This window comes from Myotis daubentonii, chromosome 3 (assembly GCF_963259705.1).
Source record: "Myotis daubentonii chromosome 3, mMyoDau2.1, whole genome shotgun sequence".
Taxonomy (NCBI): Eukaryota; Metazoa; Chordata; class Mammalia; order Chiroptera; family Vespertilionidae; genus Myotis; species Myotis daubentonii.
Genome location: NC_081842.1, coordinates 188442396 through 188465966, shown reverse-complemented (window position 1 = coordinate 188465966; position 23571 = coordinate 188442396). Strand labels below are relative to the sequence as shown.

Sequence of the window (23571 nt, the reverse complement as noted above, 5' to 3'; positions counted from 1 at the left end):
TCAATTGGTATCTTGTTAAATTTTGTTTTCATGTTTACATACATAGGAAAACGTCTCTAAAACAAGTTTTATAATTAAAGAGGAGACTCTGGGATTCAGTAACACTGCTGTGCCCATTAAAAGTGCCAGCAAATGCTGAAACCGGTTTGGCTCAGTGGATAGAGCATAGGCCTGCGGACTCAAGGGTCCCAGGTTCGATTCCGGTCAAGGGCATGTACCTGGGTTGCGGGCATATCCCCAGTAGGAGATGTGCAGGAGGCAGCTGATCGATGTTTCTCTCTCATCGATGTTTCTAACTCTCTGTCTCTCTCCCTTCCTCTCTGTAAAAAATCAATAAAATATATTTTTAAAAAAAAAGTGCCAGCAAATGGATATAAATATTACTGAAATTCATACTTCATATTAAACACATTTTTTCCCTTGCATGTTATTGTTAGGATTGGAAGAAAAAATGGTGATACTTACTGAAGAAATGCAATAGATATAATTTAATATTATGTATAAACATATTTTATACTCACACATACATAAATGTATAAGTTGTTATAAAAATAAAACAATCAGGGATAGTAAATGTAGTCTTCACTGATTCCTTGATTATTTAATTTATGCTTACTTTCGATGCTCTACGCTCTATTACTTATGATTTAATGATTTCTGTGATCTTTTCTGTAAATAGTTTATCATCACTTCCAGAACATGTTTGGGATTATCTCTTTATGGAAATCTACTCTTTCCAAATTCATTCTAATTCTTAGATTTCTCCTCACCATGAAATCTGTATTTAATAAAGACATTTAATATCTAAGACTTTCTCATATTCATAAGGTAAATATTACATATGAATTTTTTGATGCACAATAAGGTTTGACTTCTGGGAAAATGTTTTCCCACATTTGTTACATTCATAGGGCTTTTCTCCTGTGTGAGTTATCTGATGTCTAAGGAGATGAGACTTCTTGATGAAGGCTTTGCCACATTCAATACATCCATAAGGTTTTTCTCCTGTGTGAATTCTTTGATGCGTAACAAGCACAGATGTGTTGCCAAAGGCTTTGCCGCATACAATACAATGGTAGGGTTTCTCTCCTGTATGAAATCTAGAGTGTTTATAAAGGGATGAACTATACCTGAAGGTTTTCCCACATTCCTTACATTCAAATGAGTTCTCCAGTGTATGAGATTTCACATGTTGAGTAAAGGAGGAGTTCCACGTGAATGATTTCCCACATTGACTGCATTCATAAGGTTTCTCTCCAGTGTGAAGTCTCTGGTGGACCATGAGCTGTGTTTTATGCATAAAAGCTTTCCCACAATCAATGCATACAAAGGGTCTCTCTCCATTATGAATTTTCTGGTGAGTTGCAAGGTGTGCCTTCCTGCTATAAGCTTTCCCACAGTCATTGCATTCAAAGGGTTTTTTTCTTGTATGATTTTTTTCATGTCTAATTAAATGAAACTTCTTTTTGAAGACTTTCCCACAGTCCTTGCATTCATAAGGGTTTTCTCCGTTATAATGTCTATTATAATTAAGTAAGTTTAAAGTAGGTTGCAAACTCTTCCCATGTGTTTTGCCTTTATATGATATTTTTCTTGCATTTATATGATTTTTTCCAATATGATCTGTGCTCATATTATAACTATGGAGTCTCTCCATAGTCAGAATTTTACTGAATGTGAACAAAACTGAATTCAAAAAATTGTCTTCGCTTTCCTGGTGCTTCTCTGATTCATCAATAACTGGGCAGTCAGCTTCTAAAAAGGAGTACAATGAAACATTACTGGTTAATTTTTTCTATCAATAGTTATAGAAAGAAACTTACATGACTTCAAACCTAATCTCTCATTTTGAAACAAATCCTCTATTTGCCTTGCTCCTGAGCTTTAAGAATACTCTAAAAAGGAAATGGGAGCAGATGAATGACAGTAATGAGAACAGATGGCTTAACTTGTGACTTGTGGGAAAACAGTAAAATAGGCATAAGGTTCAGTGAGTAGGATATAAAGGAAGTCAAAGGTTGCTCAACAAGGGTGCCTTGTTAGCTCACAGAATGAAGAGAGCCATCGCAGAGAGCGGATTAATGGAAAGGGAGTCCAAGAGACAAGTGAGTTAAAGGAAAAAATATCAGAGAAAAAACTAGATTTGGAGGAGGCTGATCAGAATCACAGTCTTCACTACCTAATTTCTAGATTACCGTATTAGGATAGCTCCGATTCTCCCTCATTCACATCTCCTTTTCCTCTTAATCACCTGGCACAATGTCACTTTCCTTCAGGAATATTCTTATATCTCTAGTACTCTAACCCCATCCAAACTAGAACTGAGAGGTATCTGTAGACAGGGTTCCAACTTAACTATAGCTGGGATTCATTCCTCCATATACTTACTTGTAAGCACAGCAACACAAATATCCAAACGGGTCATTCAAGGGCAAGTTATCTTTAGCCCAAGCATAGATTCTGTCTGCATGCTATCATTTTTATTCTGGCTGGATTTCTATATATGAAAACTATGTCATATTAGTATTTGACAAGAACTGTTTTTACATCCTATTTCAATCTGCCTAACAAACTAATCTCCAGAAAGCCGCCTTGGTCCTGAAGTCACCCCATAAATCCCAAATCCATTGCTCCATTTTATAAAAGAAGAAAAAAAAGATAAAAACAGAAAGATGGGGTTATAATTCCCTGTTTCTGAGATTCCTTCCATGTGGAGTTTTAGCACAAAACCCTTAGCCTCTTGCTCCATGCCTTATCTTTCTCTATGGAGCTAGACTGAGTAGTAAGCTATCAATATTAATACACATGCCTTTATAGAGTGGTTCTAAGTATGGGTATTGGATTTCCTTCTTCTCACTCTTCAAGCAATGGGAAGCAGCGTCCTGTGTTACCTCAATCAACAATAACCAACTGAAAATTCCAGGGTAATTAGCCTGATGAACAAACTATGCGATATAATGAGTTCACTCATGGTATCTAAGCACGTATTCTTCTAGTCCTCAACAAAGACCTTCTGTTCCAAGGATTCTACTTTTTAAAAAATGTTTTTATTGATTTGAGAGAGAGAGAGAAGGAAGAGGGTAGAGAGATAGGGACATTGATGATGAGAAAAACATCAATGGGCTACCTCCTGTATGCCCCCTTCTGGGTATCGAGCCCACAACTTGGGCATGTGCCCTGACCGGGAATCAAACCAATAACCTCTTGGTTCGTGGATTGACACTCAATGGCTGAACCACACTGACAGGGCTGTTCCAAGGATTCTAGACTCTACATAACTACAATCTTTTGCCCCACTTCATCCACTCTCATCCTATCTAGTACTTAGATATTTTTAGGGAGGAGCCATTGTTCCATGACCTCAAAAAGAGACTCCTCCAATCCTTGCATACTTTAAACTTTTAAGCTCCATTTCTCTGAATGTCTAAGATAGTCACTGCTGCTTCCTAAATCATGCATTTTGACAATTAACTAGAACAAAACTGCAATGTTATCATGCACTGAACAAATGTTCCACACTCAACTTATATTTTACATGGCTATGTTTTGCTTTTTCAACTACAATTCACATACCTGGAAAAAGGTAATAGGTTTTTTTTTCTTTCTTTCTTTGAATGTTGCTCAGGAAATAACAAAAAGCTTTCTTGAAAGAAAGAATAAGAAATATCTCCACAATGCCTGACTTTACAACAATGAATTAATGAAATGTTCACTAAATACCCATTATGTGCTCAACAATGATAAAGAAGGAAAAACTGATATAGGTCTTTCTCTTCAGGGTGTTATCATAAGAAAACATGCCTTAGAAGTCATAGGGTTTTTAAGGATTAGTATTATCCCTATCTTATAAACAAAATTGTGCTACAAAGTAATTAGGCTAGACAGTGATTGGTGGAATAAGACTTCAAAAATCCACACAATCTGACTACCCTCTAAGATAAGCATGTCAAACTCGTGGCCCACAACGAATATTTTTGTGGCCCAGCCAATATAACAGTATGTAAGAAGCATTTTAATAAAAATTTCGTAACTTAATTTTTACAATATCCTGTTATACATAATTATTATAACAAACTACAATATTCGCTAATGACTGATTACTATAATCGTGTTGTATTCATTTCCCTTATGCACCTTACGCACATGCGCACCATTTCTCTCCACTAATACTAGCAGCAAACATTTTAGCAGCAGAATGCCATGTCATTAGTCTTGTACTGACTTGTTTGGTGTGCACAACAGGAAATATTTCGCTTTCAGATAACAAGAAAAATAGGTTTACTTAAATTACGCTTATTCATTTTTGCAGTTATTCAGTGTCTGGTAAGTTAATGTTCAAGAAAAAATATTAATTTTTATTAAAATGTTCTATTATTTTATGTTAACAATTACTCATTTATTTCAGCCCTTTGTATTCAGCATGTCTCTATCGAAATAAACCTACGTTTCTATGAAAATTGAAGCTTTTGTTTTTTTTGCAGCCCACATAAACTTAAACCTTGTTTATTTGGCCTGCGTTAGTCTTTGAGTTTGACATGCTTGCTCTAAGAATTACATGTATGGAAAAGATCTGTGATCATGTTGGGGAGGGAAGGAGAATGACAATTTTAGGAATTAAGAGACCAAAGCAAGGATCTAGAAGCAGACAGTGTGAAAAGCCAGAGTAGAGAGGAGAGGGCCGTCCTTCGTACAAGAGCTGAGCAAAGAGAAAGAGCAGCTATGTGGGGAGAGTGAAAGTGGAAGTGTCATTTGGGGACCTGATGATGTTATGTCAAGTGTTCCCAGTCACTTCCAAACGTGTGTGGCTTCTAAGAGATGCTTCCTGAAAAGTGTTTCAAAGGTGCCTGCTCCTCACTGAGCAATTCCAAAGACTCCCATCTACCTGGTTTTCTCTCACTCACCTGGGTGGCTCCAATGTGAATTCTCTCTCTCCACCACCTGCAGCTCTTGTCCTTGCTCCATCTTGAAGATCACTTTTGTTTTGGTAACTGCACCCCCTGTTCATGGGAAACAACACAGAACTGGGAACAAGGTGCTAGGGACAAACAACTACCTCACAACTCAGGTCTGCCTCCTTGAGTCTCAGGGCCTGTAAAGGATGACAAACAGTCTTTAGAACAGAAAGACTCTCCCCCTCCATTTGGGAGGTAGAAGCATAAACACACTATCTGACCCCCAAAGAGGATGACAAATCTTTGATCACTAAAACTCAGGGCCAAACCTACTAAAGCTTCAGAATGTTCACAGCTTTCACAAGTCTTCAGGAAGGGCATTCTGAGTTACGATGAGAAGTTACCACCCACTGTCCTTACCCACTGAGAGGAGGTTTCTAAAGTTCTCCAACATCACATCCCAATATAAGGTCCTCTGATCACAGTCAAGCAGCTGCCACTCCTCTGAGGTGAAGTCCACAGCCACATCCTGGAATGTCACTGATCCCTGTAATAGCACATTGATCTTCAAACTAAAGTGTGAATCACTTGGGACTTCCAAGAGAATCATGTCAGCTTCTTATCGTCATATCATGTTCACTGTTGAGTTTCCAGAAAGTTATATATGATAACTACTGCATGTTTGATTCAGAAACAGACTGTGATAAAAACAAAAATCATACTTAAAATATTCAACTGCTGCCAGGACAATTCAATGAAGACAAGTATAGTCTTTTTAACAGATGTTGTTGGGACAACTGGATATACACAGGCAAAAGAATGAAGTTGGATAACTCTTCCACACACACCTCACATCGTATACAAAAATAAACTAAAATGGGTGAGACTTAAATGTAAGAGCTAAAACTAAAATTCTTAGAAGAAAAGATAGGAGTAAATCTTCGTGAACTTGGATTAGCCAGTGGTTTCTTAAATATGACAGAAAAAGTGCAAGTGACAGAAGAACAAATAGATAAGTTGTAATTCATCAAAATTTTAAAAGGATACCATCAAGAAAATGAAAAGACAATACAGAATGGGAGGAAATATTTCCAAACCATATATCTAATGAGAGATTTATATCTAGAATATAAAAAGAACTCTTATAACACAACAATAAAGAGATAACCCAATTTAAAAATAGGCAAAGGATTTGAACATTTCTACAAAGACATATATAATCCATAAGCACATGAAAAGATGCTCAACATCATTAGTCATTAGTAAAATGCAAATCAAAACCACAATGAGTATCACTTCACCCCCACTAGAATGGCTAAAATTAAAGACAGACAATGACAGGTGTTAGCAAGGATGTGAAGAAACTGGAACTCTCACACATTGCTGGTGGGATTGTAAAATTGTGCAGCCACTAAGGAAAGCAGCTTTGCAGTTCCGCGAAAGTTAACCATAGAGTTACCATATGATCCAACAATTCCTCATAGGCATATACCCAAGAGAATTAAAAATACATGCCCACACAAAAACCTGTGCACAACTCTTCAAGCAGAATTATTAATAGCCAAAAAGTGAAATCAATATGGATATTCATAAATTAATGGATTGATAAACAATACAGCATCGTGTGCAATAAAAAGCTATCTATAAAATAGAAGAAAATAATGTGCGAGGTGAAAGAAGTTAGTTACAAATGATCACATATTGTATGATTCCATTTGTATAAAATGTTCAGAATAGGTGAATCCATAGAAAAAGTAAGTAACTAGCCTATCTGTGTAGATTTAAGTACACTATATCATGTTCACACAATGACAAAATTGCCTAATGGCACATTTCTCAGTCATAAGTGGTGCATGACTATAAAGTTAAACAGATTAATCCATACTTTCCTATATAACAGAATAGCCAATAAGAAAATATGATGGAAAATACCTATACTAGTCTTAATAGCCACACTTATTTATTTATTTTTATATATATACTAGAGGCCTGGTGCACCAAAATTTGTGCACTCGGGGGGGGGGGGGGGGGGGAAGAGGGGGTCCCTCAGCCTGGCCTGTGCCCTCTCACAGTCTGGGACCCCTCGGGAGATAACGACCTGCTGGCTTAGGCCTGCTCCCGGGTGGCAGAGGGCAAGCCCAATCTGTAGGTACAGCCCCTGGTCGGGCTCAGAGCAGGGCCGATTGGGGAGTTAGGGCGCCGCCCCTGTCATGCACAGAGCAGGGCGGATCGGGAGGTTGCGATGCCACCCTCAGTCATGCTCAGGGTAGGGCTGATTGGGGGGTTGGGGCACCACACCCTGTCACAATCAAGGCAGGGTCAATGGGAGGTTGCGGCGCCACCCCGTCACGCACAGAGCAGGGCCAATCAGGGGGTTGGGGCGCTGCCCCCTGTCACTCACAGAGCAGGGCCCATCAGGGGGGTTGGGGCTCCGTACCCTGTCACGCACAGAGCAGGGTCGATCAGGGGGTTGGGGAGCTCCCCCATGTCATGCACAGAGCAGGGCCGATCAGGGGGTTGGGGAGATCCCCCTGTCACGCACAGAGCAGGGCCGATCAGGGGGTTGGGGAGCTGCCCCCTGTCACTCACAGAGTAGGGCCGATAGGGGAGTTGGGGCACCGGCCCCTGTCACACACAGAGCAGGGCGGATCAGAGGGTGGGGGTGCCGCAGCCTGTCACACTCAGGGCAGGGCCGATGGGGAGGTTATGGCTCTACCCCGTCACACACAGAGCAGGGGCCGTGGGGGGCGGTTGGGGTGTCGCCCTCTATCACCCACAGAGCAGGGCCCATCATGGGGTTGGGGCGCCGCCACTGTCACACTCAGGGCAGGGCCGATAGGGAGGTTATGGCTCTACCCATCACACACAGAGCAGGGACCATGGGGCAGGGGGGTTGGGGCGCCGCACCCTGTCACACACAGAGCAGGGCCGATCAGGGGGTTGGGGCGCCGCACCCTGTCACACACAGAGCCACAGGGCGATCAGGGGGTTGGGGAGCTCCCCCCTATCAAGCACAGAGCAGGGCTGATCAGGAGGTTGGGGCGCCTTCCCCTGTCACAAACAGAGCAGGGCCAATAGGGAGGTTGTGGCCCCGCCCGCTGTCACACACAGAGCCGTAGGGCAATCAGGGGGTTTGGGCGCTGCCCCCTGTCACACTGATCCCGGTGCCGGGAGGCCTCGCGGCTCCACTGGTCCCGGTGCTGGGAGGCATATTACCCTTTTACTATATAGGATAGAGGCCTGGTGCACGTGTGGGGGTCGGCTGGTTTGCCCTGAAGGGTGTCCTGGATCAGGGTGGGGGTCCCCACTGGGGTGCCTGGCCAGCCTGGGTGAGGGGATGATGGCTGTTTGCAGCTGGTCACACACCCTTCAGGGTGGGGGTCCCCACTGGGGTGCCTGGCCAGTCTGGGTGAGGGGCTGAGGGCTGAAGCTCCCAACTGCTCCTGTTTTTCTTTTTATTTTGGGCCAGCTTTAGCTCTGGCTCCAGCTCTGAGGCCTCTGCTGCTGAAAGCAGGTATCTGGTTTGTTTGTGTTCTATAATCGAAACAATGTATAACTCCAGCTCTGAGATCCCGGCAGGCTGAAAGCAGGTTTCTGGGGTTTTGTTTAGCTTCTATATTTGTAACAATGTTTCAAACTGCAGGCTCAGAGGCCGGCAAGGCAGGCGGGGAACACTGGTTTCCTCCATCACTGAAGCAAGCAAGCCTCATGTTCGTTTCAAGCTGCCTGGCTGCCGGCCGCCATCTTGGCTGGCAGTTAATTTGCATATCACCCTGATTAGCCAATGGGAAGGGTAGCGGTCATACGCCAATTACCATTACCATGTTTCTCTTTTATTAGATAGGATATATATATATATATATCCTACAAGAACCTACAAGAAAATTTAAATAAATGAAGGACCCATTATTGAAAAGTCATTCTCTCCAAAGTAATCTAAAAGTGTAATGCAATCACAACAAAAATACTTAATACACACTCCTTTAGGGACTTTGACAATCTAATTTTAAAATGTACAAGAAAGAGAAAATGATCAAGAATAGCTGGAAACCCTGAAAAAGGTACAAGGGTACCTTTTACTTATTTTTCTGGATAAACATTATAAGGGTTTATATAGAACTGCTTGGCACTGTGTCCTCTGTTTACTCTAGGGAACATTCTTAGAATGGCATAGGAAATCTGATGTTATATTTTTCATTGGGTTCTTGCTATGAATGCTTTTAGTATTATCTCTATGAAAGCCCATTAGAAGATACTTTCTTTAAAGAACTGTGCCACGAAAAACTTTATTTACCTGGGGAACTATTTTGCTTTATCCTCACAGACAATGCCAATACTTTAACTGGTTGGTTATCCATTTTCTATGATGGCCAGAAATATTGAACACACAAATGCAACTCAAATTTATTCCAACTATGTGCAAACCCTGTGACCTGAATATCAACTTCCCTATTTTCTAAATTTCCTTTTGGACCTAATCTACATTTTCCCTGACTATACATTTCCTTTTTATATGGACTTTTGAGAGATTTAAATGACTGAATAAAGGAATTTCTTACCTGGAAGTTAATCATCTTCTGCAACTCTTGCACAGAGATCTACGAAAGTAAAAATTAGGAAGTAAATAGAAGGACATGGAAAACCAGGACTGCAATGCAGAACCCTGCTCTATCAGAATGGAGGCACCCACTCTGCAGCCTCCAAGAATGCCACCTACTGGGAGAATGTTTCTAGCAAGTCAGAAAAGCCCCTATTTTATCAGCACCGATGTCTACCTGTGATTCTGTTATGGATATATGGATGTTATACATTCCTACTGAACTAAGAGCAGGTTGTTTAACCTTTGAACCAGTGGCATGTTCCCCCCCCCCCCCCCAAAATGTATCCTAAGAAAATAATAAACAAGTTAAAAGACTAACTAAAAACCTGGTCTCTGATGCTCAGTGTCTCTGGAAGTCATTCCTTCTTGTGATTCTCTGGTGTCTACTCTGAAGTTGGTGTAAGAGATCTCAAATTAGGTTGGCTTTATTGAGAAGGCTAAATCCAAAGACCCAGGAACTTTTTTTTTTTTTAAGTAGTTTAGACTCCAAACTGTTTCTGTTTCACTCTCTCTCCTCACCTCCACTCCCCCTGGAAACTCACCATCTCCTATGAATGCAGTCTGGGCTTTTTCCAATTCTAACCAGTACATCTGGGGCCCTAGAAAGACTAAAATGTGCAAGAGGGAGTCACGGCTTTATTTACATAATCTTCACTAGAAGATCTGTACATTCACCCCTTAAAAAATGCCAACAAATCGAAATTTACTCAATATTCACTGCTCAAATATTTCAAAAGAAGAATAAATCCAACTCCTTGGGTTTTTTTGCAGGGTGCTATCTTCTAAAAAAGAATGACATTTGGAGAAGGCTCATCTGGATTTAAATCTCAGCTCTTCCACTTACTAAGCTGTAGGAGTCTAGCCAAGTCACTTCACCTCTCTCAGCTTTAGTTAATTCATGCCGTAAAATGAAGGTAAGTTACTTCAGGTGATGCATGTGTGAGACTACACAGTTTCTCCAGAAACGCTTTCTTCCCAGATCCCCTGACCCGGTTTAACATGTCCTACTGCAGGCTCTGATAGGGCCAAAGGCGCTCCTGTAACCAAGAAAGGTGGTTTGATGCAGACTCCTTCCCACACAGTGAGCTTTACCAGCGAAGGCAGGAATGCAAACTAAGTTTGCCCCTGCCCCTGCCCCTGCCCCTGCCCCTGCCCCTGCCCCTGCCCCTGCCCCAGCCGGGATCTAGGAACCCACTGAGTGGCGCTCGGAGCCCTGCGCTTGCTCTCTCTGAACTACTCAGAACTGGAAGGCACACAAACACCAAGTGACCGCGTGTGCGGATGGCTGAGTTTATCTTCGGCTGGGGAAGCCAATAACCCAGCGCCTGCCATTCTCCCCGCCCTCCCTTAGTCTGCACGGTCGTGCCCGTCAGCCTCTCACCTCTCCGCTCCCAGCATCGCCTCGCTCCAAGTCCTACATCAGTTTACAGGGACCTCCCAGAGACTCGGGAGCAACACCCACTGTCACTCACGCTACGCGGATGCGAAGATAACTGAAGGCTGGCTACCTCCCGGCCGTGCGTACGCGGAAGTAACAGCCCATCTAGAGCTCCCAGGCTCCCCCGCGGGGTAGGCCATCCATCCGAGACTACATTTCCCATAAGGCACGTGGAGCTAGTTTCCGGAAAACCTCAGCTATTTCCACCTCACTTGGGTTAATTCCAGGGTTGGTATCTCTGGGGCTGCTTGAGAGCCATGCTCATTTTTATTTTTTATTTATTTATTTATTTATTTATTTATTTATTTATTTTTTTAATAATTGATGAGAACTTCCCAAGCTTTTGGAAAGAACTGGACTTTATTTATTTTTTTTAATATATTTTATTGATTTTTTACAGAGAGGAAGGGAGAGAGATAGAGAGTTGGAAACATCGATGAGAGAGAAACATTGATCAGCTGCCTCCTGCACATCTCCCACTGGGGATGTGCCCGCAACCCAGGTACATGCCCTTGACCGGAACCGAACCCAGGACCTTTCAGTCCGCAGGCCGACGCTCCATCCACTGAGCCAAACCGGTTTCGGCCCATGCTCATTTTTAAAAGTGTGGGGATCACTCTGGCTGCGAGTACAACTGGATGTACTCACCCCCGAGTAGTATCAGGGTGCCTGATCAGGCGGGGACCCTAGGTAGTCGCTTGGTCCTCTAAGTTCTTGTCACCTATTGGTTACCTCCCTTGGTTAAATGCCCAGGATTTGGCTGTTTGCCTGGACATGGGTAGAGTCCCCTCAAAACGGGGTCAGTTATGCTAACTCCATGCTCTCTACCAAAAAAAGCAGGTGTGCATATCATTTTTATTTAAAAATATAGACATCAGAATTTTTAAATACTGGAAAATCTAAATCAGCAGTATGCTAAGAGAATAATTTACCCTGACTCAAATTTGGTTTCTTCTAGCAATGCAGTAGCTTAGGTCAGGGAAATGAAGAGGACCCAACAAAGAAGACTGATAATGAATAATCCGTGAGATAGATGGAAAAGTAGGAGAGTTAGGATCTGGAAAATCAAGGGAAGAAAATGTTCCAAGAAGAAGGGAGTGATCCGCTGTGTTCAATGCTACTGATAGGTCAACTAGGATGAGAACTGAGAACTGATCATTGAATTTAGCAACATGAAAGTTGTTGAAACAGACAGATTTGGTGGTGAGAGAATTAGGATTTCCTCTTATGAGTGCTTCTATTTCCTCAGTGAAATAGAAAACTGAAAGTGAAGATAGGAAGGTATTGGAGGTTGGGGAGCTGTGATTAACCCAGACAGGGAAGGCATGAAAGCTCTGTATCCTTTCCCCTACACCTTGCCCTTATGCATCTCTTCTATCTGGCTGTTCCTATATTATATTTCTTTGTAATAAACTGATAATCTAGTAAGTACAATTTTTCTCTGAGTTCTGTGAGCCACTCTATCGAATTAGTTGAACATGAGAAGGGGATCATTGGAACCTCCAATCTATAACCTATAGGTCAGAAGCACAGGTGACAACCTAGACTTGCAATTAGTATCTGAAATGGAGGGGGAGGGGGAAATTATAGGACTGAGCACTTTACCTGTATAATCTGACACTATTACCAAGTAGGTAGTGTCAGAATTGAGCTGAATTGTAGGATATTCAGTTGGTGTCAGAGAATTGGTTGGTGGTGGAGGAAAAAAATCACAAACTCATTGGAAATGGTGTGAGTGTAATTTTAGTTTTGTTCATGACATTGTCTCCAAAGCCTGGCACTTAATGGGTGCTAAATAATTATCTGTGAATACTGAATAAATGTGAAACTGTCTATAGTTTTATCCTTATAAGTGCATTATGGAACTTGTCTGGCTCAGCATCTTCAATCTATAGATCAATTTGGAGAGAACCATGAGCCTGGTATGTCTCATTTATTTAAGTCTGCTTTAATTTCTCTCAGCAATGTTTTCTAGTTTTTGATGTAAAATACTTGCATATTTTTTGGTCAAAAATATCCTGAAGTATTCCATCTTTTTTATATTATAAACTGTATTTTAAATTTTCATTTGATCGTTTTTATTGCAACTGTACAATTTATTTTTGAATATTGATCTGACACCTGCTATAACATGGATAAACTTGAAGACATTATCTGAGTGAAATACTAGTAAGACAGTCACAAAAGGGCAAGTATTGTATTCCTTTGTGATAAACCAATAATCTAGTAAGTCAATGTTTCTCACAAGTCCAGCGTAGACTTCCTTTTGTGAACCTGTAGCATCTTGTACCACCCTACCACTCTATGCTAGCTCTTATCACATGGCTCTGTCACTGCCTGATTACTTGTCTGTATTCTCTGCTAAACTATATAAAGCAGGAGGGCTGGAACTGAATCTCTTGGTTGGGTCCTCTCAAACCTGCTCTCTTCTTGGTGCCACAGGATGCCCAGAATCATTAGGTTAAGCCTCCAAGAATTTCATGTTCGTAAGGACCTGCCTCCTTCAGGCCTCCAATGGACTTGTATCAAATTCTGAAACTTGACCCTTTCAATCTGATGCTTTTGCCCCAGATTATGCAAGACAGGGAAAGAGTTGTCCAGACTCCATCTAGCAGATGACATCAGATTTTTAAAATTATGAGCCTTAAACTAAATGTTCTAACACATTTTGGTGCCGGGATGGGGTTGTGGGGACCAATTAAGGACTAGTCATGTTCATCTTTCCTCTTTCCCCCTAGGGCAGTGATGGTGAACCTATGACACACGTGTCAGAGATGACACGCGAACTCATTTTTTTGGTTGATTTTTCTTTGTTAAATGGCATTTAAATATATAAAATATAAAAATATGTCTTTGTTTTACTATGGTTGCAAATATCAAAAAATTTCTATATGTGACACGGCACCAGAGGTAAGTTAGGGTTTTTCAAAATGCTGACATGCCAAGCTCAAAAGGTTCACCATCACTGCCCTAAGGTTTAGGGTCCTTAGAAAGGCAAAAATTGCAAGCTCTGTTCCTGAAAATCTCAGTGGGGCAGAGATGTCAAGTTGTCACTCAATATCCATTCTCCCTTTTTTATAGTTCATAGGATTTTCAGTTTTTATCTGGATATATGCTTTCCCAGAACAAAATTTACATATGCAGCTAGCTATGACCAGGTAACCAAGTTTTGGCCAGTGGGATGGAAGTGGAAGCAGTGGTACAAATTTAGGAAGTGTCCTTAAAATGATGCCCCTTTCCTATTTCAGCTCTATACTGAATGTGTAATGGATAACTGGAGCTTGGGCAGCCATTTTGGACTATGAAGTAGAAAGATACCTGCTGATGCTAGAGAAGTAAGAGAGAAGGAATTTGGGCTCCGAACACCATGGGGTGCCACATCAGAACTAGACTGTCTTTTTCATAAGAGAGAAAAAAAATTCTATTTTGTTTAACCACTATGGTTTTGGAAATTTCTATTGTTTTGGAAATTTCTAATCCTACTTAAGGTACTCAATCCATTCTCTGGCCCAGAAAGCATGTTTTTAAAAAATCAAGAAATAGCTTTGTTGTCACATCTCTTTTTATTTAGCCATTCATTGAACAAGCATCCAAGAGGTCCATAATTTGGGGTTCAGACACCTTAGGCAGAATTCAAAAGGGAGAGATAAAATTATTTAGACATGTCAAGGCTGAAAACCAGGGAAGTATTTGTAGAAAACATCATTAGTGATCCTGAGGTGATTCCAATTACAAATGCTTCAACTATTTTGTAAGAAAGCACAAAGTGCCCAGCCGATGATGGCTCAGTGGTTGAACATCAACCTATGAAGCAGAAGGTCAAGGTTAGCATATACACAACCATTTATAGTGGTTACCTATGAAGGACTGAGATTATGAAAAAAAAACAACCATCAGTTAACCAATCTGGACAGTATTTCATTTTATTTTATTATATAAAATGCAGAAAGCCTTGATTGAGAAAAAATAGGGAAGAGACTTAACAGAAACTGAAGAATCTTCTTAGGAAGGCAATGATTGCTGAAGGATACTGCTCTTCCAGCCATGATGAGCATCTGTCTTCTTGGCAATCTATGGTGAAGCTCCAGGTACAGTATAATCCCAGATCTCCCACTCACCCAAGCATTGGTCCTAGATTTGAGTGGTTAGAGGTTGAGAAAATATGAAAGCCAAAGACGGGCCCCGTTTTACTTTGTGAGTACATCGGGAGCAGGAAGGGTGAAAGTTCCTTAAGGCACACCTTCTGTTCATCTGGTTCTTTTGGCTTGGGGCTCTAGCGAGGAGCTGTGCACCCCACCGCCCTTCCTCCACTCACAGATATCTGCATAGTTGCATGTCCGGCATTTCCAAGCCTCCTCCACATCAACCCCTTGAGGCTCTCGGTGGCCTACCCAGTAAGCCATATAGTGCTGCACTTTGCTTCTCAGCTCCTTCTCTTCAAAGGCCACAATCTCTGAACCCAGCACAGTGGCAGTCTCTTGGTGGATATACTCAATCTTCAGAATATCAATGACTGGAAGGTCAGACAATGTTAGAGACAAGATGACCAGCTCCATGAGGTCACCCAAGGACGTCACAGAGAAGCCTCCCTGTTGGGCATGCCTCAGCACTGCAGGTCCCAGTGGCTTTTCTGGATGCAATTTTGTGTGGTGGATTAGGCTAGCAGTGGTCACCTTCCCTTGTACCATGGCATCAAAGATATACTTGTATAGGCTGACTTGAAAACAGTCTTTTTTTTTCTGAGCCTCCAGAGGGAGCACAGGGCGTCTGCGTGTCTTGAGTTCAACCAGTTCCAATTCCCCCTTGGGCGTATAGTGCAGCTCATCGATCACTCCAACAAGAAGCACACCCTCCACTTCTCCAAACACTGGAAACTCTCTGATGCGCCCTTCTGACTGCAGGGTAGGAATCATTGATAACATATTCAGAAACTTAACTGCCCACGCATCTTCTTTGCTGGTGATGGAGACAGTCACAAGATCATGAAGTTCTAGTTCTCTAGCTAGGTGGATACTGGCACCAGTGTCCAAAATAGCTGCCTTCTCAGGTGCCAAGAAACCAGGAAGTTCCTTCCCATATACCATTTGCTGTTCACACCAGTTCTGAGTAGACAGGTCAGTCACATACAAATATTTAAGGTGGAATCGCTCCATGGGTGATAAGACATCCAATCCTTTTTTCCACTTTGGTAAGCTTATGAGCTTGCCATCCTTCCCAGGGAGTTCAGAAGAAGGGCCAGGCTTGCTAAGTGGATCACTCAACTCTTGGGTATCCTCCAGATCCAAAAACTCCGAGTCACTCAAATCCGAGAACCCTGAGGCCTCCGCTGACACCTTCTCCTCTTCCTCAGTCTCTGCCATGGCAGAACTCTGGATTGGTCTAGGCTCTGCAAATCATGTTAAAGAAATGTATTATCCAAATAAATTAACAGAATTATGACTATTTATTTACATTCCTTAAAGAAGCCTATTTGTTTACAACCAATTAGTAATGCTACAGAGTTGTAGTACGGGTACAATTTACAATACGGCTCCTTGTATCATCCATATATGAACACTTAAAAAATTTTTTAGGTGCAAAATGGTTTTATTCTTGAATCTGGCACTAACACATTATGTGTGACTTTAAGCAAATTACTTTCCTTGGCCTCAATTTCTTCATTTAAAAGATTTGAGTTTGAGTGGGTAGGGAGGGGTCAATGGGGGAAAAAGAAGACATATGTAATGCTCTCAACAATAAAGAATTTAAATTAAATTTTTTAAAAAAGACTTGAGTTTGTCTTTTCTACTTCAAAATTCTACTGAATTGAGCCCTAGGCTGGTGTGGCTCAGTTGGTTGGATGTCTTCCCCTGCACCAGGAGGTTGCCAGTTGATTCCAGGTCAGGGCACATGCCCGAATTTCAGGCTTGACCCACAGCAGGGGGCATGTGGGAGGCAGCCAATCAATGCTAGTTCTCACACTGATATTTCTCTCTCCCTCTCCCTCTTCCTTCGTCTCTCTCTAAAAATCAACACACTATTCTTTTTCTTAAATCTATTTTTATTAATTTCAGAGAGGAAGGGAGAGAGAGAGAAAGAAACATCAATGATGAGAGAGAATCACTGATCAGCTGCCTCCTGCACACCCCCTACTGGGGATCGAGCCCATGATCCAGGCATGTGCCCCAACCTCCTGGTTCATAGGTCAACCCTCAACCACTGAACCACACTGGCCTGGCTATAAACTATTCTCTAAAAAAAAATTCTACTGATTTGGGGCATTATTTCATTATTTTAAGTGTATACAGATCTTTGTAAATGTTGGAACAATGTTTGAAAGTTTACCAGGGATCACTTCTATAATTCCATTGATACAAAATCTTTGACTATGAAAATAAATCTCAATTACAAACTGCTTCTTGAGAAAAATCAGCTCTACAATGACTGTTTTTAAATGTAGTTTGCAGGATTAAAATTTAAAGACTAACTATTGATACAAATAGATCTACTCATACACAAAGTAATAGCATAAAGTAATGAGAAAGGATATTCACAGAGACATGTGGAAACTAGTTGCTTTTTTTATATTTGAGATGTTAAGGAAATGGCAGACAGAAAGCTCTTTTTGGGTTTAATTTTACCCTTACTGACTGTGATTTATACTACTAACATTTTTATTTTCTCCCTCCACAAGACATTAACTTATGATGGAAAATATCTGTCAATAAGCACTATTAATATTAATAATATAATCAATTATATAAATAGTGATATTTATTGTGTAGTTATTGTGTGCTAGACACTGAGACAAGTATTTCACATGCAATATCTGAATATTCTACTGTAGGACAGGTACTTTAAAAAATTTTACTATGAAAAATTTCACATACAGAGAAACAGAACAGAACAATGAACGGCCATATACAAGCCAATTAGATAAACAACTATTGACGTTGTTACATTTGTTTCTTTCATGTGCACTCTTTTTTGGCTGAACTATTTTAAAGTACATTATAGACATCATAACACTTCAAATATAAATATGTATATTCTCCCACATTAACTACACTATTATCACATCTTACATAATTGGTAATACCCTAATATTCTGGTCCTCATTCAAATTTCTCCAACTGCCCTAAAATGTCTTGGATAGACATTCCTTTCCTTAAGCCAGGAAACAAAGACCACACATCTCATTTATATTGTTCTGTCTCTCAAGTATTCTTAATCTTAAAAAACCAGGCAAATTATCTTGTGAAGATACTCTGTTTAAGCCTTCCTCATAACCTCACATATCTAACCTTGCATAGAGAGAAAACAAAACAAGGCATGACCAGTCCACTAGTATTTGACTCAGGGTGCCAGAAAAAATAAGTAATTTGACACAGAATTTAAGTCAATTGAGATAACTATGGGCCATTTCCTCCTTGCTATTCTAATAAGCAATGAATAAGCTGAATGCACCAACTCCCAGGTTTAAAGCTTAAGAACTGATGCCTTGAAAATGGTATACTTAAATAGAATTAAAACACAGAAGCTGCATATTTGCACGTGTCTGAAACTGCAAATGTGCCTTAAATGATGACAATTTCAAAATGAGTAATGTTATTTGGAGCATGAAGGCCCTGAAGTTTGGAGAGTATCTTTTCCCTCCACCAAGAAACTAAAGTTAAATGACAATGAACAGGTACTTTGGGGTTTTCCCCAACCACCAGGGACAGGGCACAAAATCCAAATCAACTGACCTTGAAAATATTTTATTTCAAATATCTAGACCTGGGTTGTTCAATATGTACCCACCAGCCACAAGTGACTAAAATTAAATAAAATTTAAAACTCATTTTCTGAGTTGCACTTGGCACATTTTAAGTGCTCAGTAGCTACAGATGGCTAGTGGGTACCACATTATAAGACACAGATTTAGAACATTTCCCCTGATGACAGAACGCTCTATTGGGCAGTACTGTTTAAGGTATGGACTTTCTACTTGTTTGTCAGGCAACATTGAGAACAGAGTATCCCTGAACAGGTAAGTGAAATGTTTTGTGGAGAAGACACAAAGAGGGGAGAGAGGTGCATTGTGTGCGGAATTATTCGCCTCAAAGAAGAAAACAATGTACGGGGATGGATAATTTAGACTCAGATGGGTTGCTTAGACTTTCCCATGCAGAAAGTATCTCAGCAAGAGCATGATGCAGTGCACGGGGTCCCAAAATGCAATTTGTATCTTTTTGACATGAGATGATTTTACGTGGTATGTTGATCAATATTTTTATATGTATCTTAGAATACATGTAAAGCTATTAGAGCATCCATCAAATGTATGTCATAGGTAGTATTTCTTAGGACAAGTTTGATTTTGAAATAAGTGTAAAAAATTAAAATACGAGAATAACAATACAGAGAGTACATAGGTATAGCAAAATCATTAGGTGGCGCCATGACCGGTTTGGCTCAGTGGATAGAGCGTCAGCCTGCGGACTGAAAGGTCCCAGGTTCGATTCTGGTCAAGGGCATGTATCTGGGTTGCGGGAGCTTCCCCAGTGGGGGATGTGCAGGAGGCAGCTGATCAATGTTTCTAACTCTCTGTCTCTCTCCCTTCCTCTCTGTAAAAAATCAATAAAATATACTTTAAAAATCATTAGGTGGCAAGTGAATGAGATGTTTGGGAAACACCAGCATTGTATCAAGAGTCTGGGGAGCCTACAGATCTGGATTCTGAATCTGATCCTGACTAGATCAGTCGTATTTAGTAGTATGCTACTTGCTTTAGGAAGTACTCACTCTTGGGCAAGTTTTCCCGTGGCTACTGATACATCTTTAAAATTAGAGTATTCCTTCCAGCTGTACTCGGCTACCCACACGATTGAGTGACAAAACTGTATATATAGTAGCACTGAACAAATTCGGATCTTCTTCCCCTTCCCAAGGATGAGACAGTGTGTCTATTCCCTCTGACAGACGAGATTAAACCTCAGGAGAGAGGAAAACTACTCACCGGGGACTTGGTTGCTCTTCCTCCGCACGGGGAAAGGCAGATGCTGAAATGACAAAGCTGGGGGAGGAGAGAGGAGCCCTGAAACACCAGGTCTGCATCCGTGAATCCAGATGAGCAACTCCGGGCTTTGCCGTGGCAGAATGGGGGCTTTTTGTCCTTTCTCGCCTGACCGTTCCCTCACTTTGCAGCGTTTCCCCTCTCGGCTCCACACTGCACAAACCGTAGCCCACCCCAGGTCCTAGGCAACGCCTGCCTCTCTCCAGGGGCAAATCCTCGGCGACTTCGTTTTCCCCATACCTTGGATGCAGCGACTTGACCCAACCCCTGCGCCCTGCAAGTATAAGGACTTTTTAAAAAAATGTCCCCAGGAGCTCTGCGGTCAGCTTCCTCTTCCAGCTTCAAGCTCCTCCCGGAACTCGGGCAGAGACCTCAGGTCACCCAGAGCGTTCTCTGGGTCCGTGCAGCTTGCGGACGGCCGCTGCCTGCACCCTAGCGTCCTGCTTGTCTGCAGCAGCCCGGACTCACGGGCTCCGAGAACGCTGGCCTTCAGGAGGCACCTTTCCACCGGCCCCAAACCACGGTCTCCCCGAGTCCCATGCACGCCCTAAACACTTCTGAGCGCTTCCTAGTGTCCTGGAGCAGCCAGGCATGACACCCCCCGGGAAGGGATCCCAGCGGACCGCAGGAGCTTCCGGGAGTGAGAGGTCCAGAAGCCACAGAAGCCTGGCCGCGCGGGCAGCCGAAGCACACCGCTTCCAGGGAGCCGTGCCCCCCGGGGAGGCGGGGCGGGTGAGGGGCGTGGCAACCGCGGGAACAGACCCCAGAGCTCGAAACGCAGCCCTCCGTCCGCCACCCCACTCGCCGGCCCCCCCTTAACCTCGGGTCCTCCTGCGAATCCCGGACGCCACTCGGCTCCGCGGCGGCCTCGGAACTGCTCCCGACTCCACTCTCCACCAGCAGGAGCAGGTCAGGCAGCGGCGCTTCCCTCCCGGGCTTCACACCAAGCCGCCGGGAGACCGGGCTGGGAATGCCCCGCGGCTGCGCAAGGCCCGCCCCCTCCCAGAGGCCTCCGCGGCGCCGCCCGGTCCTCGTCCTCGCGAGGCAGCGGATCCGCCCGGAGTCCCTCCCGCCGCGGCGCCGAGTGGAGAGCCCCAGTGCGCGGGCCGCCTTTGGGCCGATCCCACCTGCGCGCCGCTGGCTGCGCGGGCGGTTTCATTGGTTGGTGACGGAGCTGCGCTGTCACTTGACCTGGAAGCGCCCAGTCGGGCGGGTTCCCTGGCTACTGTCAAGCCAGTGCCCGGGAAAGGTCTGGGCATGTTCCTTTCTCCCTGGCACGGAGCCTCCGTCCGTTCAATGGCGCGTCTTCGCTTTGCCATCTTGGATGCTCTGTCCCCCTCTGCACCTCGCACCAGCTTTCCCAGCGGAGAGAACAACCGCGAATTCGCTTTTCAGAGATGCTGGCGCTTGTCTCATCAATGTATTTCTTTTTTCTATTTACTTAATTTTTAATTTTAACCTTTTTATTGGGAAATGTAACACAATTATATTTTAAAGAGTAAAATAAAGGTAGGTGTAATAATTACTGAGCAGACATGTTATCATTAGAGCAAAAAATGAACGTTTCGCCCTAACCGGTTTGGCTCAGTGGATAGAGCGTCGGCCTGCGGACTGAAGGGTCCCAGGTTCGATCTGGTCAAGGGCATGTAACCTTGGTTGCGGACACATCCCCAGTAGGGGGTGTGCAGGAGACAGCTGATCGATGTTTCTAACTCTCTATTCCTCTCCCTTCCTCTCTGTGAAAAATCAATAATATATATATATATATTTTTTTAAATGAACGTTTCAGGTCCTTCTCAAATGCACTCCCATGCCTCCTTCCTGAGAAACCCCAAGCCTGACTGTTATGACATCACTTCTTTGCTTTTCTTTGCAGTTTTTATTGCATGTGCCCTGACCAGGAATTGAACTGTGACCTCTTGGTTCTTAGGTTGAGCTCAACCATTGAGCCACACCGGCCAGCCATAAGGTCTTTATGGCTGAAGCAAAGTATGCTTTCTTGAGTATGCTTCAGAAAATATTGAGGAATTAAAAAAAAATAATGTGGCTTGATTAGATATGTGCTTTATAATGATCACTCCAGCAGCAGTGGGGATGACAGAGAGACAAGTCCAGGCTAGATGTAGAGAAACCAATTGGAAATCTAAGCAGTTAGGAAGTACTACAAGTCTAATTAAAGTACTGACAGTGGGAATGGAGTAGATAGAGACTTAAATCCTACATACAATATATAGGACCTGATGGCATTGGGAGAAGTAATGAATGAAAGGAAGAGGGAAAAGTTTAAATGGGAGTATTAAATAGGCGGAGGTACCACTTCCTGGGTTAAGGAATACAGATTTTATTGAAAAAAAAATGTGAGGTGACTGGTATACCCAAGTGAAGATATCCAGTGGGATGTTGAATATGATGTTCTGGAGCTTAGGGGGTATTTCTAAAACATAGATGTCAGAAGTGTGGGGTGTTAACAAAATCAAAATGTGTGACTTGAGAAGAGAATATGTCTAAGGACACAGCTCTGAGGAAGAATAATCCCATGATCAGTGGAGGGAGACGTTCCTGTGGGATAAACAGAATGAATGACAAAAGGCAAAGGCACTGATAAAAGGCAAAGGCAATGGGTAGGCTCTGAAGTATAACTTATGAAGACTTCCTGGGCAGCAGATCTAAGTAAACCTTTTAGAAAGGCAAAGAGCAGCTCAGCTACGTTCAGCCATTAATAGTAGGTGTTTAGAAAGCTAGGCTAACAAACTTAGAGGGGAAAAATTTTCAAACTCGGGTTTGACTCAAGTAAAAGGACATGAGTAATTAAAGAAGATTCTCCATTTCTTCATCTATAAAGTGAAGTTTCAATTAGGTGAATTCCTAGATCCTTTCCAGTTCTAAATTTCTGATCTGGCGAATTGGCATTGAAGAATGGATAAGATTTGGAATTCTATGAATAACTCTTTTCTTTCCCACCCGTCCAGTTCCTCCCTCCCACCACCACACCATCATGGTTCTCATAGAAGCTGAGATTTCAGCCTACAATTGACTCTAGAAGTGGGCACAGACCTAGCTGGGCCAATAAGAAACCTTCCTCAGGATTTTGAGATAGAAATGAGAAAGAGAAGGCAGCTTTATTCTGAGTGATAGAACCTGAATATATGTAAAATCTGGAGTTGCTGGTAGCCATGATTTGCAATGAGGTGTTTTTTTGTTTGTTTTGTTTTGTTTTTAAAAACAACCAAAAAAAAAAAAGCCAGAATGAAGACCCAAGAAGGTGAAAAATGGAGAGAAAGCTGCCTGGGTTTTCCAAAGTACTCATCCCAGTCCACTATTAGAATGTATTGCAGCCCCTGGATTATATGAGCTAGTTGCAGGCTGATCCCTGGCCATGCCCTGCCCCAGGGGCATGTGGGAGGCAACCAATCAATGTGTTTCTCTCACTGCAATGTTTCTCTCTCTCCCTCTTCCTTCCATTCTCTCCAGAAATCAATGGAAAAAATATCCTTGGGTGAGGAGTAACAAAAAATTAAAAATTAAATTTTAATTTAAAATATGGGTGTGGTGACATCTTAAATAGTAGTTCCCATATACTGGTCTGTAAATCACTGAATGCCCA

At 42.4% G+C, this 23571-nt stretch overlaps 2 protein-coding genes across 6 annotated transcripts; both read right to left on the bottom strand.

Moving 5' to 3' along the window:
• Positions 1-335: 335 nt before the first annotated feature.
• ZNF684 (zinc finger protein 684) lies at positions 336-20031 on the bottom strand. 5 transcript variants are annotated; one of them, XM_059689739.1, is made up of 5 exons: positions 19911-20031; positions 9452-9490; positions 5313-5439; positions 4902-4997; positions 336-1755 (listed from the first exon to the last, which is right to left on the bottom strand). In XM_059689739.1, the coding sequence occupies exons 2-5, from the start codon at positions 9464-9466 to the stop codon at positions 836-838; spliced, it is 1158 nt and encodes a 385-aa protein (XP_059545722.1). In that variant the 5' UTR covers positions 9467-9490; positions 19911-20031; the 3' UTR covers positions 336-835. The 5 variants fall into 5 exon arrangements, with proteins under 5 accessions (XP_059545722.1, XP_059545724.1, XP_059545726.1 ...); XM_059689741.1 differs by lacking the exon at positions 19911-20031 and adding an exon at positions 10874-11034; XM_059689743.1 differs by lacking the exon at positions 19911-20031 and adding an exon at positions 10965-11022.
• EXO5 (exonuclease 5) lies at positions 14836-20864 on the bottom strand. The gene is made up of 3 exons (XM_059689744.1): positions 20788-20864; positions 19911-19967; positions 14836-16316 (listed from the first exon to the last, which is right to left on the bottom strand). The coding sequence occupies exon 3, from the start codon at positions 16288-16290 to the stop codon at positions 15178-15180; it is 1113 nt and encodes a 370-aa protein (XP_059545727.1). The 5' UTR covers positions 16291-16316; positions 19911-19967; positions 20788-20864; the 3' UTR covers positions 14836-15177.
• Positions 20865-23571: the final 2707 nt, after the last annotated feature.